This window comes from Diadema setosum, chromosome 16 (assembly GCF_964275005.1).
Source record: "Diadema setosum chromosome 16, eeDiaSeto1, whole genome shotgun sequence".
NCBI classification, from domain to species: domain Eukaryota; kingdom Metazoa; phylum Echinodermata; class Echinoidea; order Diadematoida; family Diadematidae; genus Diadema; species Diadema setosum.
The window spans coordinates 1,048,730-1,067,915 of record NC_092700.1 but is presented as its reverse complement, the minus strand read 5'-3'; the positions used below and the strand labels follow the sequence as shown (position 1 = coordinate 1,067,915).

General features: G+C 36.7%; 1 protein-coding gene across 1 annotated transcript in view; it reads left to right on the top strand.

The window, feature by feature from the left end:
* Positions 1 to 10,790, top strand: part of LOC140240104 (ATP-dependent RNA helicase DHX58-like) — a 28,140-nt gene extending 17,350 nt beyond the window's left edge. Inside the window, 5 exon segments of the mRNA XM_072319913.1 lie at positions 1,593 to 1,731; positions 2,051 to 2,278; positions 7,066 to 7,233; positions 9,141 to 9,295; positions 10,218 to 10,790. Of these exon segments, the coding sequence (XP_072176014.1) occupies positions 1,593 to 1,731; positions 2,051 to 2,278; positions 7,066 to 7,233; positions 9,141 to 9,295; positions 10,218 to 10,790 (1,263 nt within the window).
* The last annotated feature ends 8,396 nt before the right edge of the window (positions 10,791 to 19,186 follow it).

Below are 19,186 nucleotides of genomic sequence, written 5' to 3'. Positions count from 1 at the left end.
TATTGTTTTTTTAATGTTTAAATAACGTTTATTCGAAACGTTTTAAATACGTCTAAAACCTTCCACAGAAAGACGTTATGAAAACATTTTGACAAAACGTCCAAATGACGAATTTGGAACGTTGCAGGAACGTCAGAAAACGTCCACGTGTTAGCTGGGATGGTATTTTTGTAATTGGTATGAAGTAAATTTGTGTGATATTTTTTTGCGTGAATGTGTGTGTTTGTGTGGTTTATACAGTCTTATTATTGATTAGAAATTAGAAATTGGCATCAGAAATATCATAATCCGGAAAAGAACAAGTTTGAAAGCGATGTAAGTGAGGCCTAGAACATCAACACCTATCGGAGATCTTAGAGAAATTCAATTTTAATTACCTCATGGTGTGCTATAAGGAGCAGTTATCAACATTTGGTCTTGTTGCTGATGATTTACGTTCTTTTTTACTTCTTTTTGTTAAACTCATTTTTTTTTGGAATTGCGTTAAAATTAAAGAATTTTGACAGGATATAATTTAGTATTTTGAGGTAGTAGAACTAAGAAAGGTAAAGTGCAAAGTGAATGCAGTCTATCATTTTGATTTGAAAATAGTTATTTTTTTTTGTCTGTGTGTATTAGTAACTGAGTATTCTATGAGTGGGTATGCTTAGGTGCTAAAATAGGTTGTGAAATTGTAATGGGTAGGGTGGAGAATGGGCGGGTTTGGGATATTTTTTATATTTTTGGGTAGCTTATAGCAGTATAAATAATTAGGAAGGGTATTTAGGTTATCTATAGGGATAATTATTTGGGGATGGATTTTTTTCTAGCCATAATATATAAACTTTCATTATTGGTGATTGCTGCATTATTGGTATTCTATTAGGTATATTTAAAAAATGGAAATGTATAAGTCAGTTGTCATCTTCGTAAAAGTTGTAGGGTAGTGTTAAAGTGAATTGATGTTTCTGGTATTATTTGAATGGAAGTGAATAAATGTATATTTTTTTTTGAAAACTTCACAACACCGCACTTTGTCACTAAATGAAGTTTATTGCATTTTAGGAATTAAGAACCTTATTTCGTTTTCGGAATTACAAACCTTCAGAATAACAGACCTGATTTCATTTTCGGAATAACGAACCTCTACTTTCCTCGATAGTATACATGTACAACTAAAATTACAAATTACGATGGCATTCTACGTCGCTGATAAATTGTTTGATTGATAAACCTTCGGAATAACGAACTGTAACCTTCTCTCATATATTGACCGTAGTCCATAAGAGTGTAAACATGAATTTTCCTTTAAGTGTCTAGGGACTGTGCTGTAAAATATATTTCATTTTTGTCACCTGTACAACATTCACCTTTGGCACAAATGTGTGTATTTACGTATAAGAGAACTTGTAGTTCCGTGTGAGGTGACGTAATTGTGTCAAAATCCGCTGACTGTACTGGGCAGAATTTCTGTATTCCCAAATTTCGAAATTTACTCACTGTCGACGCAGCATTCTGTCTCGACAAATCTCACTAAATGGGAAAGATTATCATTGCCTTCACTTTACGATGATAATACTGGAGTTTGTTATTTGTTGACATGGCATATACAGGAATACAACAACTGCCTGTTCATCAATCGTGATGTCCGTACCACTGACGCCATCGACTACATGGAGAAGTTCGTGGCCAGTCCAGAAAGAGAGATAGCTACCGGCATAACTGATGTGATTCTAGCCAAGCAGTTTAGAGGTAGGCCCTAACGTGCCTCAACGAAAAGGAGACAATTGTACACTACTATCGTGGTAACATAGTTTCGTCCTGCAAAGCCTAGCTGAAAAAAAAGATAATTAGGAAGATAACTAGAACAAAAGAGAAAACAAGATCAAATAAACATTAGTATAAAACTCAATATCAACGTTATCTTAGTCGATTTCGAGCAACTATGGGTGTGCAAATTTGTGTGTGTGTCGTCTGACTGACTGTCTGTGTGATTTGGTTTTCTCTCGCAGCTTTGTCAGTCAGGTATAAATGACGTAAAGAAGGTTCATGGAGTTATGATTTTTCACAGACGCTCTCCCCGAACTGCGGCAGTCCTCCGAGCTGGATCTGAGCAGAAACCCTGTGCTGGACGAGCTGGGGAGAAGGCTAAAGCACGAATATCGAGTGGAGCCTGAATCTCTGACCATCATCTTCACCAAGACTCGCCAGTCGGCTATCGCTCTGGTCAAATGGCTGAATGACGAACCGTTTTTGGAGCAGTTTAAGGCTGATTTACTCATTGGAAGTGGTGATCAAGGTACGTAATCATCTTTTCTTGAAACACTTACAGACTTATTGTCCCCGCCGAACGAGTTCGAGCAGGGGACTATGAAACGGGCTCCGTACGTGTGTGTGTCCGTGTGTCCGTCCGTCCGTCTGTCTGTCTGTCTGTGCGTCCGTGTGTGATCAAAATGTTCAATTTGCTACTTCTCTGTCATTTATGAGCCAATTTTGATTCTGTTTGCGTAATATATGGTAGCACTACATGGGAGCTTTGAAACTTCTTCACAGAATTTCAGTTGTGACCTTTGACCTTGACCGTTGACTTATATTGTACATTTTGCTTCAAAATGCTACTCCTTCGCCATTTCTAACCCGATTTCGATTCCGTTTGCTTTATGTGATGGCACTATTCAAAGTGAGGGCTTCAAAACTTCTACACAGAATTTTGACCTTTGACTTCTTTGACCTTTGACCTTGATTTTTGACCTGTATTGTACATTTTGCTACAAAATGCTACTCCTTCGCCATTTCTAACCCATTTTTTCAATCCGGTTGCTTTATGTGATGGCACACAGGTGAGGGCTTCAAAACTTCTACACAGAATTTTGACCTTTGACTTCTTTGACCTTTGACCTTGATTTTTGACCTATATTGTACATTGGCTACAAAATGCTACTCCTTCGCCATTTCTAACCCGATTTCGATTCCATTTTCTTTATGTGATGGCACTGGGTGAGGGCTTCAAAACTTCTACACAGAATTTTGACCTTTGACTTCTTTGACCTTTGACCTTGATTTTTGACCTATATTGTACATTGGCTACAAAATGCTACTCCTTCGCCATTTCTAACCCGATTTCGATTCCGTTTGCTTTATGTGATGGCACTAGGTGAGGGCTTCAAAACTTCTACACAGAATTTTGACCTTTGACTTCTCTTGTCCTTTGACCTTGATTTTTTACCTATATTGTACATTTTGCTACTAAATGCTACTTCCGGCGGGGACATATATTACGCACCGCGTGATTTCTACTTTTCCTTGTTATACGTGGGGTGTCCAATGATCTTTTTATCACTATATCGACAAGGGTCTAGAAGGTATTCTTTTATTTTTTTTTATTATTCTGCGGCATTTTACACGATATGTCACGACGCTTTAATCCATCGGCTATATTTATATAAGATTTGGTTTATGTGGCACAGCACTTTAGTGGCTTGAATCTTACATCACTAATCGCTCTCAGTCTGTCGTCATCGACGGGCAGACGTCGGCCAGCTGCTTGCATCGACACGGAGTTCCGCAGGGCTCAGTGTTGGGTCCAATTCTGTTCACTATGTATTCACACACCAGTGGAAGATCTAATAACTTAATTTGGTTTTGGTCATGCAATCTATGCACATGATACTGAAATCTACACGACAGGAAAACAGTGTGATTGGCCAATGACTATTCAAAAACTTGAGGAATGCTTGCACGCAATAGCTGATTGGTCGTCAGTAAACAATCTCTCATTCAAGGAAAAAAACAACTGAATTACTTCATGTTTGTTCGCTTCCTCCGAAAACTTTAAACGAGATCATTATTCCTCCTACTAGATGTTCATGGATCCAAGGCGTCCATCTGCTGACTTTGACTGATCATATTGACAATATATGTCGTGCAGCGTCATTTGGACTACTTAAAATTGGTTCAATTAGAAGTTATCTTGATCAAAGTGCGACTGAACGGCTTATACATGCTTATGTAATGAGTAGGACTGTAATGGACCAAAATTAATGATGTGTACACCAAATTTATATTGGACAAATTTGGTTTTATTTTAGACCATTTAATGATTAGACGAAATGGAATTAGACCAACTCATAATAGACCAAATCGGTATTTGATGATATAAATTGGTGTTAGACCAAAAATAGACCAAATGGCTATTATTAGACGAATTGACTGTAGACCAAATACAGTGTAGTAATTGAACCAAATAACAATTAGACCAGACAGTAATTGGACGAAATGATGACTAGACCAACTGGTTATTAGACCAACTGATGCTAAACAGTCTATTAGACCAACTGGTTGTAGACCAAGTGGTAATAGAGTGTAAACCGATCCGGACGATAGCCTCTTGGAAATGGTTGTTTGAAGGTTAAATATAAATTCAAAACTCGTCTTTTAATATTACATGAGAAAAAGTACCAACGCACCCTTTCGGCAACACCGGGGGGCTTTGGACGAAGGGTGGGGTTCCAGTCAACGCGACGCGACCCAACGCTCCCAACGCACCCTTTCGGCAAAACAGGGAAGGGGGGGGGGGCTTTGGACGAAGGGTGGTGTTCCCATTAACGCGACGCGCCACCACCCAACCCACCCTTTCGGCACAAGCCCATCGAATATATTTCTTCTATACTACACACATTGCACTGTTTGCCAGTCAAAGATAAGTTAGTTTATAAACAACTTATAACTGTATACACGATGTCAACGTCAGGTAGCTCCTCATTATTATTTGCATCAGCTCCTCCAGGAATATCAACCTTCCAGACCACTTCCATCCATCATAGCACCAAACAATTATTAACACCATATAATGTATTAACAAAATCATATGGTCAACGATCTTTTCAATTTTCAATATCCAGTGCCTCATCTTTGCAATCAGCTCTCTAATGATATCAGAGAATGTTCATCACTAGATCAGTTCAAGTCTTCATTGAAATCTCATTTGTTTTCAAAGTAATGTCCATTGTTGTGTAAACTATTTAATGATGTTTTGTTTTTTAGGTTGATATGCATGTATAATTTTCCTTTTTCTTTGGTGTTTTATGATATACATGTACTGTATCTGTCTTTTCTCTTTTCTGAAAGCGCTTAACTTCGATGTAATTTGCGCTCTTCAAACAGCTATTCATTATAATTATTATTTTGTGACACACCCTATCTAATGCCTTCTTAAAATCAATGGAGTTGCGAGAGAGGTCCTTTTGGTGTTGCAGATATTTTTCAATGAGAGTTCGATCCTGTTCGAAAGCCTGCTTGTTCTTCTGATAGCAGTACCTCAGCGGATGATGCGGAGCATGACTGATGGCTGTTAAGACTTATATAGTCCCGTAGTTTTTGGTATTACTTGAGGTTGCCTTCTTGGGTAAAGCGATCACCAGTGATTGGGTTCACTCTATGGGCCACTTCTTTTCAGTCCAAATCTTCTGACATACCATTGTTAGTGCCTCTGTGTGGTCTTTTTCTCTCCGTGCTTCATAAGCCCATCTGGTACATTGTCCACTCCTGGAGATATCCCTGACTTCAGATTCTGTATTGCGGCCCCAACCTCTTTCCTTTGGTACTTGGGAATTGTTCTTGCTGTCTGCAGGTCTTAGGTCATCCTGCAGTATAGAAGTTTCAGGGTTGAGGTGATAATCATAGTAGGCATCACAGTATTCTGCCAATTTCCTCAGGACTTCTTCACTCTCTGTCCGTAGCTTGCCGTCTTTATCTTACTGAGGGTCTTAAGAGTGCTGTAGGCTTCTTTGCTGCTCCCTATACTTCCATGCCTTTCTCAATTTTCTTGCACTTGGCCTCTTTCCAGTTTTGCTTAGCTGTTTTCATCTCTATCCTGACACGTATGTTCATCTGCTGGTTCTGCATCCAGGCCTTGGCACTGGGGTGTATCTTTCCTCTCAATTCTCGCCTTTTGTCTCCCAGAAAGAAGATGTACATGTGGATAAAAATTGGTGGAGGATAAGTGAGATACGCTCCAGTGAACTTGAAATTTGATGACGTGCATTTTCTTTCACGCATTTATATTTTGCACCGTATATCGCCATATAGAAGCGCGCCTGGAATTTCAAAGTTGAAGGACCTATATGACGTCATAATGAAGTCGAATAGACGGAAATTTGCTGGACATGTTCTCTATGTTATTTGAAACCGATTCCATGAAACTAAAAGGAGAAATAAGTAAGTTTCCCTGTGCGTTCGCGTGTAAGGGCGTAAATAAATAACGCTCGCGCGTGCAACATTTTGAAACGATCAAAATGGTCTGAAACGTATGCAACATCATTTCTAGATCAGTTGAAGCATTTTGAAATTTGGGTGCGTGCTTGCGCGGGCATTCTTTTATTGTTGTTCAGTTTCATAAATACGACATTGGAGGTATAGCTCATTACATGAAATATATTCCTAATAAGTGTCACTACAAAATAATGATCTATCATGGAGATACAGACAATAATGTGATTTAAGAAAATATAACTCTAGTACATGGTGAACATATGTCACCTATAGTCTTCTACAGGGTAATACATGTACACACAAACGTTAGGGGTGCTTTTGCTTTTTTTTTTGCACCCCTGTCCCCAAAAAGTCAACCCCAATTACCAGCGACTCCCAGGGGCCTGACAGCAAACCTACGATGATATAATAGCAAAGCTATGGCAATGCTACTTGGTGAAGACATGAATTGGCCAGTCCCATATCATCGAAGCTCTGAAGGTGATTCGCAGAAACACTCAGGGTTGATTTCATTACCGGCAATATGATGGAGCAAAGAATTATGTAATACATGTATCCTTCTTTCGTGAAATGACATATTTCTCTCATGTCACGACTACTACAATTGCTAAAGCGTACAATGCTTCCTGGAATGACATGCTTTGATTACCTATATTTTTTTTAAATCTCTTTCTCATCTTTCTGTAGTTCCAATCTGCATTATGTCTTTTTTTCTTGTTGCCATTATCAAACCAACTGCTCTACACTTCCAACGTTAACATTGCTATCGTAAACAGCGTTTAGTCTGCTCGTTTTTTTTTGTTTTTTTTTCAACAGGAATGACTTCAAACGCACAGACTCAATTGCTCAGGATGTTCAGTGAAGGAGAAAAGAAAATCGTCGTTTCTACGTCAGTAGCAGAAGAAGGACTCGATATTCAGAAGTGCAACGTAGTAGTCAGATACAACTACGTGACCAGTGACGTAGGACACGTGCAGACAAGAGGTAACTGGACGACTCGGTTACTGTTGTCTCGTCCGAAAATTGCGCAAGCCTATGCGTTGTCCCAGAATCAATTCTAAAACCGATTTTGTTGTTGTTGTTGCTCACGTTGTGATTGTAGTTGCATATTCCTAGTATATAATTTTCGTTGCTATCATCATCCGTATTCTTTTTTTATATAATTATGATATGATTAAATCAGTTATTGTTCACCATCGCTGTGGGCAAGTGATTTGGTTCTATGTACTTAAAATACTTAAAAGTAAGTTTCCTATAAGAAACATTGCTCTCACCATAATGTTGTTGTCGTATTCAGGATGGTCTAAATTGTGGTTTTTTTTTTTCATAGTCTTCTATTCCTGCTCAGCCTATAGTGCTGGAACTTGACATTAATACAATGGGATTTTTTTTTCATCATTATTCTAAAGCATAGCACCTCCACAGTGGGGGCGTACATTACTCGGGTTGCTAGGCATTTTGTGGATTTTTGTTTACCCCGTTGCTCAAAGTTAACATAGGTGGAGTTTCAACAAATTCGTGTTTCACATATTATATTATAATAGAAATTTAACCGATTCGCTAATAAAGGAAAATAGCGGTTCTTCTTTTAAGATAATATGACAATAATTAGGATGTAAGAACTTCTAGAAATAAAGGTAATATTTCAGGAATTGAATAGAATATGGAGACTGAAGACCCCTACCGCATATTTCATAAAGTTGTATTTCTAATTGTATCGGAAAAAGTGTGATATTGGAAATGAAACTGATTTCAGTTGATTTTGAATTGAATTGAATTGAACATATTATAGGTATTCATTTCAATGGCACTTCGTACGCCCAAACATTTATGTTATTCAACCCTTCGCCTTATTGAGTAGTAGCGGAAAGGGAGGATTAAGACAAGGAATCTGATTGTCTGATTGTTTGCTTGTTTCTTTATATCTATTCAATGATTCATATATGTATGAATGTATGTGAATGTGTGTTTGTGTGTGCGTATTTTGAATCGAAGTCTAATAGTTGTTACCTCACAGGGGAAATTATCCAGTGATAAGAAAAATATACAATTATAACGCATCATGTGGTATGTACCAGTATGTCTATCGACAGCGTGATGTCCTAAATTGTACCAACTTCCAACTTTAAAAAAATATATTATTATGCGTAGACGTCTTTTCGTGTAAAATTTCTTTTACCGAGTGCAGTCATTTTTGTCCAATCAATCAAAATTGTATCGTTCTTTGTTGAAATTGTTTTTGTTCTTTTTTCAAGTGGGTTACTACCATCGTGAAAGTACTCGAGAATTTTATATTCTCAGGAAGCAAATAACACACATTGGCTGGATTAAGTTTTAAATGCGAGCGATGGTTATAAACACATGTGCTATTATAACGGTATATTACTTCGGTAGTATAGCCCAGAAATTCTTAAAAAAAAAAGTAATGAGGGGAGACATAAATTATGTTCCTAAATCACTATACAGTCGCAATTCATCACTCTTTCAACGTGTTCAATTTGGCAACTATGACCGTGTCTGATTCTGATACACGCCTTATCCAAGGAGATACTCTGCCCTTCATTCAACCTTCATATAGACTAAAAATGTAAAATAAATGCAGCAAATAGAAATCTTGTTAGTAAAATTCTGAATCTGTAAATAAGATCAGTACATGGTATAAAAAGAAAGACAAAAGATATAGGTTCTGCTGCCGGTGTAACTCTAACCCCATCTATCAAAATACATCAAAACGACAGTTACACAATACTTCACACCACAATGACATGGTGTAAGACAATTCTACAAGTTGATCAAATTGTTGAAGATGAATATCAACCAATGGGAGGCCGTTTTGCGTATTCTGTGAAACATGTTTTCGTTTATCTTAATTTTGAATCTGTGACCCACAGGTCGAAGTCGAGCGTTTAACGGCAAGTCGTACCTTGTAGTCAATGCTGATCTCCAGCTGGAGTATAGAGAAGTACAGAACATCATGCGGGTCGCCATGATGAAAGATTCGGTTCAGAACCTCGCCAAAATGGATCGGAGATTGTTAGCCAGTCGGGTAAGTTCTCTTTCTCTCTTCTTTATCATATGATATCACCGTCATATTTAGCACACGGGTAAATCAACTCATACTCTACATGACCCAATATTTGCTTTTCTCAGGGTCACCCATTGAGGGCGCTATTTACCAAAATATAGAATGACACAAATAAAATAGATTTTGAAAATGCTGTATTTTCAATTAATTTTATTACATCTAATATTTTATGCTTTATATGTCATATAAAAATAAAGAAAATAATACGACGACTATTTCTGGGTCATTCATGACCTTTATTTCTTCACATTTTGGTCCTTTGGCAAATTACAGCCAATAAAACCTCCATTTCATTCATTATTATACTGAAATTGGAACAGAAAAACATGCAATATCTGACGGATATGGTTGCCAGTTTACGGTTGCCATGGCGACCAGTAATGTCGGATATAGCTAAAATGGTTGAAATTGGGTAAAGGGCGTAGGAGTGGCAAATAAAATATGGTGAGGGGCGCAATGTACCCCCTCCCCCCTCCTTGGGCTCTGCAGGACTGAAGTGATTATAAATCATGGTAATTATGTGAAAATGGGCAAGTATGATAGAGGGCTTTAAAATGCCACGTACTGTCATAACAAGTCCAGTTATTCTATAAAAATATGCAATATCAAACTGAGGCATAAACATGATTTTCCATGACACCACATATTCATGAAAATTTTAATCATTGCATTCAAAATATACACAAATGCTAAGGGCCTATGAACGTTTATCTTCAGATAGATAAAATTTGGACATGAGAAAATATCTATATTAGAATTCTATAAAAAAGACACAACCTGCACTAATATTTCCAAAGCTATAGCGATGTCTTACGTGAACTTGGATGTCATTGAAAGTCTGTAACCTGATGCTTTTAAAACCGTTTTGTCTTGTGTATCTAAGATACGGGAGGAGCAAAGAAAAGACAAGGAGGAACGTTTGAAGAAAAAGAAGATTCTCGAAGCCAGGATTGATATGCGAGTCGAGATGTCCATCAAGTTCCACTGCATCAAATGTTTGATCCTGGCTTGTACTTCTGATGATATCCGAAAGTTCAGGGAAAGCCACCACGTGGTCTGCAACGATAAATTCCTTCAGCACATTCAGGGGAAGGATTGTAAGAAGGTAAAGATTTTTGACGAAATGGAGCACCGTCAGGAGATCTTCTGCCGCAGTTGTCAACAAAAATGGGGGACCATGGTGGTCTACGGAGGACACAACCTGCCCCTCATTGCTGTCAAGAATTTCACGTTGATAAACCAACAGGGACGTCAATTGCCCCCCATCAAGCAATGGAGCAAAGTGCCATTCGCGATCCGAGAGCTTGACCCTAGTGACCTGGGGGAGCAGGTCAACAACCTCTCAGTGCCAAACGATGACGATGCCGGACACCAGAGCGATGACGATGCCGGACACGAGAGCGATGACAACAATCAGCTGACATACTTCAACATCAAGGAAGACGAAGATGACTAGGCATCATGGTCTTCGTGGATAGGAATATAGTGTCTGACATCCATATTCTTGTATTAGGCCATATATGCTTACTTCCTATAAGTTTTATCAGATTAGATCTTAAAACTCTTCTAACCTCACTTCTGCTGCATGGGGCTCCCCTCCTGCCTCCGTGGTAGTACAGACTTATGGCGGAAGTATAAGGTTGCAACCAACATTATTTTTGTTGTGAACGCAGGTCCTGTACAAGTTACGCAATAAACACTTCTTGAATAAATATATAGAATATACTAATTATATAGAAAATATCAATCAAGACAGTACAGAAAAAAAATAACTGTCAACATCGCGTCCACCTACTTAACAGGACGTACATACATGTAAGACCGCTTTCAGACACACTGAGTTATCGTGTGTTCATACATTGTATGTATATGAGAGCATCCAGACAAAACATCCCGATACAAGTTAATCATATTGTTACATTGGTGCACTGTCTTGTTGCATGAGGAGCTCATTGATCAATATATTTGATTTGATAATGGTTTATTGAAACAAACATGCAAAGTAGTAGCCCGAAGGCTAAATTATAATGCATCACGTCGAGAAACGCATTAATTACATCAAACAACATACAATGTATGAATATTTAAAAAATGACAAATACCGGTTACGTTAACATAGAAAAATATACACCATCATAATTATCAAAAAATAACCAATTCGTACCAATTATTAAACAAAACATATTACTTGGAAATAGTAACCATAGTTATCAACGCACTTATACGCACACATATCCACACACACGCATTAACACACATACACCTACGTACACATGCACATCACATCCACATGTCTGTACAGATAAACCCATACGGTATGACAAATACCGGTTACATTAACATAAAAAAATATATACACCATCATAATCATCAAAAAAATAACCAATTCGTACCAATTATTAAACAAAACATATTACTTGGAAATAGTAACCATAGTTATCAACGTACTTATACGCACACATATCCACACACACGCATTAACACACATACACCTACGTACACATGCACATCACATCCACATGTCTGTACAGATAAACCCATATACTCGTCTCATGCAGCCGTTCAACTTTTCAATACACACTCACACATCAAACGGGAAATAATCATAATATCTTGCTTAATTATGATAACAATTATAAGCAAACAATCTACATCGTACTATTCAACATAAAACGAGTCCAATGTACGTAAATCGTTTTCCTATACAGTTAGTTGTATTCAAAGTGCTCTCCAACGAAAAATATTGTCTTTTTATTTTCTTTCGAACTTACGTGTCTATTTTGAAATCTTGTATAATTTCACAGACATCGGTACACGTGCTAGTGTTAAGAATCTAAATAATAAAACAAATCTGGATAATCATGTTGAAAAGGTTGAATCAAATTTTAGTTTTTATACGGTACCAGGGCTGTACCCAAAGGTGTACCAGCCAAATTATGCGTTCCATATCACGTATCATTGCGTCATTTCTTACTCATATTATCGATCATTCTCTTGACGTAGGCATTTAACCATATCAATCGAAAATAGCCAGAGTGATCGCTATCTTAAGATGGTGTCGATAATGCAGAAAAATATTTATAGCCAGGAAGCCTACCAAAGTATTTAACCAGAGAACAATATTTACTCAGTAATTACCAGTCTCGCTTTAAACCCATTTTTTTTTTCAACACAGATTGTTCTATTTAATGCGACAGACAATAATTCGCTTTCAGCTATATAGTTGTTAGAACTGAAAAAGGTTGACATCGTGGACTATTATTATTGCATAAATTGAAATTGTAATGCTTTGATGGTTTGGCAGTGAAGTGGTTTAAATACACTGTATTTTCTTTGTAGTCAAAGACAACAATTTTCACGTTTCAATGGTATTTCATCTTTTGTGAGAAATGTAACCTTTTAGGGTATACCCCAGGGCTCTTTCCTTGAGCCCTTGTTATTTCAACTACAACCTTCTCGTAAAGGTAGATTATTTCAAATTGTCTCTGTATGCAGATGATACATGTCTATTTAGTGACCAAGTAGTACTCAAATATAAGGACCCAAAAATAATTTATGAGAAGATGAATTATATGAGGGAAAAAGGTTTGCGGTAAAACCATACTGTCTTTACCTAGTTTGCAGGCACAAATCCTCGTTGGTCGTAAAGGAGTCTGGGTGCACCAAGAAGCTACAACACAGGGCCTATGGGACAGTGCCAGGGTGGTGCATGTAGTAGTCTTGGCGCAGACTCCTTTACGACCAACAAGGGTTTGTGCTTGCAAACTAGTCTTTACCTGGCATGAAGATTATGCCTGTAACTGCCACATGGTCAGCCAGGCCAGACTCATGACTCAGACGGGTAGTTTTACACACAGGTTAATATTAGTATGTGGGTATTTCTGAAATCTGGTACAATGTACTATAAAACTGAATCTCAGAAAGAGACAGCCAGAGAGGGTTTGCCGACCTCCTATACAGTTCGCAAGGGATGCTGTTCTACTCAAAGAGTTAAAGTTTTGGGTGATTTTCTGCTTAACTCTGAGCATAAGCAGTATGCTGCCTGCTGTGTATTTCTGCCTGTGAATGTAATAAGTATGGTTTATAATTTATAGGATATATATATATATATATATATATATATATATATAGATAGATAAGTAACAAAGCTGCAACAAAGTTCATGCTGCATTCACCAACGGTTTATCTCTTCACACAAATTTTCGAGCGTCTCGCCGCCCTTTCTCAAGTGTTGATACTGAGAGAACAATGTATCTTGTTCTCTCAGTATCAACACTTAAGAAAGGGCGGCGAGACGCTCGAAAATTTGTGTGAAGAAATAAACCGTTGGTGAATGCAGCATGAACTTTGTTGCAGCTTTGTTACTTATCTTTTTATCTTGCCAACACGTGGACTACCTTATCAACATATATATATATATATATATATATATATATATATATATATATATATAGTTCCAATAGCTTATGATATGCAATTTGTACAGCCTGTGTTGTTATTTTTGAATGATTGTGTCTTGAAAAACCATAAGTTGTAATGGTTTTGAGTGGAGTGTATGTGTTGTTGCTGTTGTTGTTGTTTTGTGTTTGTTTCTTTTCATATATAGTGTTGTTCATGGATTTACATATTACGACGGGTTGTGTGAGTGTGTGTACGAGTCTTTTAATAATGCACTTCATTGAAATTTTTCTTTTTTTGTTGTTGAGAGAGAGAGTGTCTCAGTTTGGAATTAATAAGTCTCTTGCATGAGATGTTTGTGGTTCGTTGGTGTGCCTGTTTTGCTTGTGTGTGTGTGTGTGTGTGTGTGTGATGCGTGTGTGTGTTTTGTTTGTGCGTGCGTATGCGTGCGTATGTTCTTTTTGACAATGTGAAATTTATGTTGTTATAATGAAATTTGTGTTTTCTTGTAATCAATTAATTTGTATATTGCTAATATAAGAAAGAAAGAAAAATACAAGATTGACAAAAACAAAAAAAGTATGTAGCGGTCCTTCATTACCTTAATCTTTTTTTTTTTTTTTTGTTAATGATATTCTATGCATCGTATAAGGCATCTTTATATACGGCATTTACAATGTACAATTTGTATTTTGAAAACGGGAATCATAAGTCTTCGGACTTTTCACACGTCTGCATGTTCTGATAGCAATAAACCAGATCAATTTCAACAATGTGCACGTAGTCCTTGCAGGGATCGTCGCTTGGCAAAATAGAAAAAGAAAAAGTATGTTAAAGAGCTTAGAGAGAGGAAAGCTGAGGAAAGAAGCGGCATAGGGAGCATGTAAGGAAGTCAAATAGTGACAAGGGGGCAGAAGTGAGATGGAAGTTGAAGTTACATAATTATAGTGGAAACGGAATTAGAAAAAAAAAAAAGAGACATAGAGAGTCGCAAGGGAGAATAGAGTGAAAATCGGGTTAAAAGTTCAGTCATTGTTCGGAGGAAAATGATGGAATAGAAGGGAGGGGTAGAGGGAGAAGTTGAAGGATGGAAAATCATAGAGATAGGAGAGAGAGAGAGAGAGAGAGAGAGAGAGAGAGAGAGAGGTCAAGATTCAAGAAACCAAGGTCTGTACAAAGGCGGAGAAAAGAACGATGTGGATTATGGAACGCGAAATCAAAACGACGAATGGGGGAATAAATGTTTGAAGTTTGAATTTATTTTCCGTTAAAAGTCACATTACATAATTATGATCATTGCATAAACAAAATAGTACATAAAATGAACGGAAGGATAGCCCTACTCAGCTATGTTTGTCATAACACAGCTGTTTTCCAGAGGGGTCCTAGAAATAACAATATTGTGATACACATAATGATAAAGACATGAATAACTAATACATTATAATGAAGAATATCAATAAGTCTTAAATCAAACCAAAAAATGAGATTAAGATAAGAACAAAATGAAAATATACCTCTGACACCTACCAGTTGAATCAAATACATTGCAACCCCAATTATCCCATCATTATGACTCACTCTCCTCCCCCCCGCCCAAAATATCCATGATACCATTATATATATATATATATATATATATATATATATATATATATATATATATACATTAAAGCCATTTTGGTATATATTGATCAATTTCTTTAAGAAACAAATTATATGAGATTAAACATTTAACGTCACGTGGTAAATCATTAAAGTAAGAAGCTCCACGATATGAAAACATTCTTTTACAATAATCAGTGTGAGGCATTGGTAAGGAGAGATTTCCATAGGAGCGTAAATTGTATGGATGTGAAACAAATTGAAATAAATTTTGCATATATGGTGCGCTGAGATCATTTAAACTTTTGTACACCAAAGATATAGAATGTTTAATACGGCGAGATTTCAGGGATTCCCAATTCAAAATTTGATGTAATTCATGATTGGATATATGTTTATAGGGACTTATTCCAAGTATTATTCTACCAGCCCTATTTTGTAATTTCTGCAGTCGATCGGTATATTTCAGGTGGGAGGAATCATACACTATATCTGCGTAATCAAACAAAGGGAGAATTATTGTGCGGTAAATCAATTTCAAATTACATTCATTAATATAAACTCGAAGACGACCTAAAAAATTAACCAATTTACCATTTTTTTACAAAGATATTCAATATGATCATTCCATTTCAATTCTTGGTCTATTATCACCCCTAAGTATTTCACGGCTTCTTTGCATTGAATATGTTTTCCGTTAATATAAACATTTAAATCTTTGCGTTTTGTCAACATTGCACGGGTACCAATCAGTATACTCTCCGTTTTATCAACATTCAAACTAAGTTTGTTCAAACACATCCAATCATGTATGCGTTCCAAGTCTGTGTTCAGAAAATAATCTATACAATTAACATCTTTGTGAGAGTAATACAAAATAGTATCATCTGCATAAAGTTGTAGGTCGCAGTGTTGTACCTGCTGAACTATATCGTCTGTATAAAGGATGAACAGTAGTGGTCCAAGGATTGAACCTTGAGGTACGCCGTAATTGACATCAACAAACTCAGACATTTCAGAACAAAAATAAGTGCATATTTGACGATTGGTCAAATAACTTTCATACCAGGCAAAACTATTTCCTTGCGCACCAGCCCCCATAATTTTCTTTAATAGAATATTAATGTCAACCGTATCAAATGCTTTTTTCATGTCGATAAGAAATCGGGAAGGAAAGAGGTAAGTCTAGGAGATATGAGACTATTATAGAGTAAGACAAAGGAAAGAGAGAGAGAAAAAAAAAGAAAAAGAAAAAGAGAAAAAGAAGAACGAATGAAAGCTATAGAGAGTGAAGATGAGGGGGTTGAGTGGATCCTAGCCGGAATGAATGCTTTGGAGGAGGAAAATAAATAGAGTTCAGTCCGTCCTGAAAAGGTTCCTGTGGGAGATAGTCCTGAGAGGGTGAAGGCACTGAAAATTTACCTGTAAAGAAACTACGATATAATGAGGTGGTCCTTGAAAAGGACGGTTGGGTTGTAAGGAAGCAAGAAATAAAGAAGACGAGAGAAAAAAAAAGTGGAGTGGAAGACAAAAGTTAAAACAGAGCGAGAACTCTAGTTATAAGAATTAACTATAGTGCACTCCCGTTATAACGAACACGATGCTAACAAAATTCCGGTTACAACGAAGCAAAAATTCAAGCCGCAACGTTAACAACACCACGTATTTTCATTGTTTACTTGTTCGGTTTGACGAAATTTCGATAAAACGAAAGAAAACTGCCGGTCCCGAGGACTTCGTTATATCGGGTGTCCACTGTCAGACTATATAAGATACTCGGAGAACTTGACGTTTCGGGCAGATTGACTGTCCTTCGTCAGATGTGAAGCGTAACTTGGGAGGAGGCGACCTTTTATATGGAGGATGCGGATCAGGTGGAGATCGTACGTCGGCAGAAGCGGGTTGACTGCTGGCGTCGACTGCTGGCCTGCGAGGTGTTGCGATACGATCGTTGATCGCAATTCATAATCATCATGAATGTAACAAGAATATTAACAAACATTTTCTAAGAACTCAGTAACATTGAGAGACCCAAGCACATTCTAACACAGCGCGATGCACTTTCCACAATTACCCTCACAATATCCCATTTTGTTTTCTTGTTTTCCCTCTCTTCAATACACCATTCCCAGGCCTGCAGCATGCTGCTGCATGTTCCCTTTCGATTGATTAGTCGTCGTTGATAATAAATTTGCGATTTCGGTGTTCTGCTGTCAGTAGGGTCATAATATTGGAGGAAAATCGGTCATGTTATCTTGTACTGGAATGTTGAAATATTTAGAAATAAAACCAGACTGAAATTGAAACTGAACTGAAACTGGTCTTTTCCATTCAGGCCTACTGAATCCATAGCATTATATTTGGGGAAACTCTGTACCCTCTTAATAAAAGGTACAATAATTAAAGGCTGTTTCAAATGATGAGAATTTTGACCTCGGGGCGAGAAAATGTTGTTGGTAGGACAGAAAACTATTAGAGCAGCAGACAGGTGTTTTGCTTTTTTTTTTGCAGTTTGCTCATTTATTAATGAAGCATAGTCGCGGATAGCCCTAGGAACAGGAAGGGACAATCATTAAGTCATGTAAGCACATAACGATCATGACGGTTACATTTCTGGTGAGTACACTTAATTTTTACTTCTGAATTGATAACAATCTTTGGTAATTATACATAATTCCCTATCTCTAAATTTGAGTCATCAAAAATGAAATTAACTCAACCGATTGGTTTATGGAAATTTACGTTCAGATTATTGTGAAATGATAAAATACTCAGCTACTCAATATCCTCAGTTATTCGCTAACCTCCTAACTCTGTATACCATCGTCAATTCACAGATATAATGAATTTAAGTGTATATGTCTCGAGAACATCATCACCTTTACACTGACATGCAAATCCTCCAACTTGCCTCTCTACAGCTCCTCGTTATCCTCTGACAATATTCTTAACAATGCCTCATGGATCACAAAATCTAACATTTACAAATAAATTCCAATGTCAATCTCTATTAAAGGCCAAGATTTATGATTGAAGGTCATGAAACGCTATTAATTATTATGAATGAAACAATAACTAAAACAAAAATTCAAGCAGTCATCATGATATATACACAAAAATAGGTATATCTCATATTTATGTATAATCATAACCGACTAAATGATAAATTACTGCTTACATTAAATTTTCCCATTAATCACACATTACTATTACTTACAATACAACTGTGCTGATACGATAGCACAACAAAATACATCTAGAACATGTAGCTATTCGGAATTGCATTCACCAAAATACTATTTATTACGAAATACAAATTAATTGTGTGGCATAAAATAATCATCTCTAAATGCCTTATTGCCACTAACGGTACCTTAATACAATGCATCTTTAACTCTTTTCAAATCTTTACATAATGAATTCACTCTCTTATCTTCGCTTCTGATCATATTAATATTGATTAATCTTAACAAAAACAAGAAAATTCACTGGCTCTAAATCTCAAAATAGCAAACCCACTTGGCTCAATGTCAATATATATATATATATATATATATATATATATATATATATATATATATATACATATATATATATATATATATATATATATATATATATATATTATATATATATCAATATCAGTTTCTATATTTGCATCAAACATAAATCAAAATAATATAGAGAACTGCAGCAATTAAAACCAACTCTATATCAAATTCCCAAAAAGTCATTAATACCCGTCGGCTTGTCATGCGGTCACCTCGAAGTTGAGAGAGCTTTAGCACAGGTTCTGGGAGAATGAAGCAATCTTCCCCCTTTCCGCGGTTTTCTCAACCTACAGAAGTG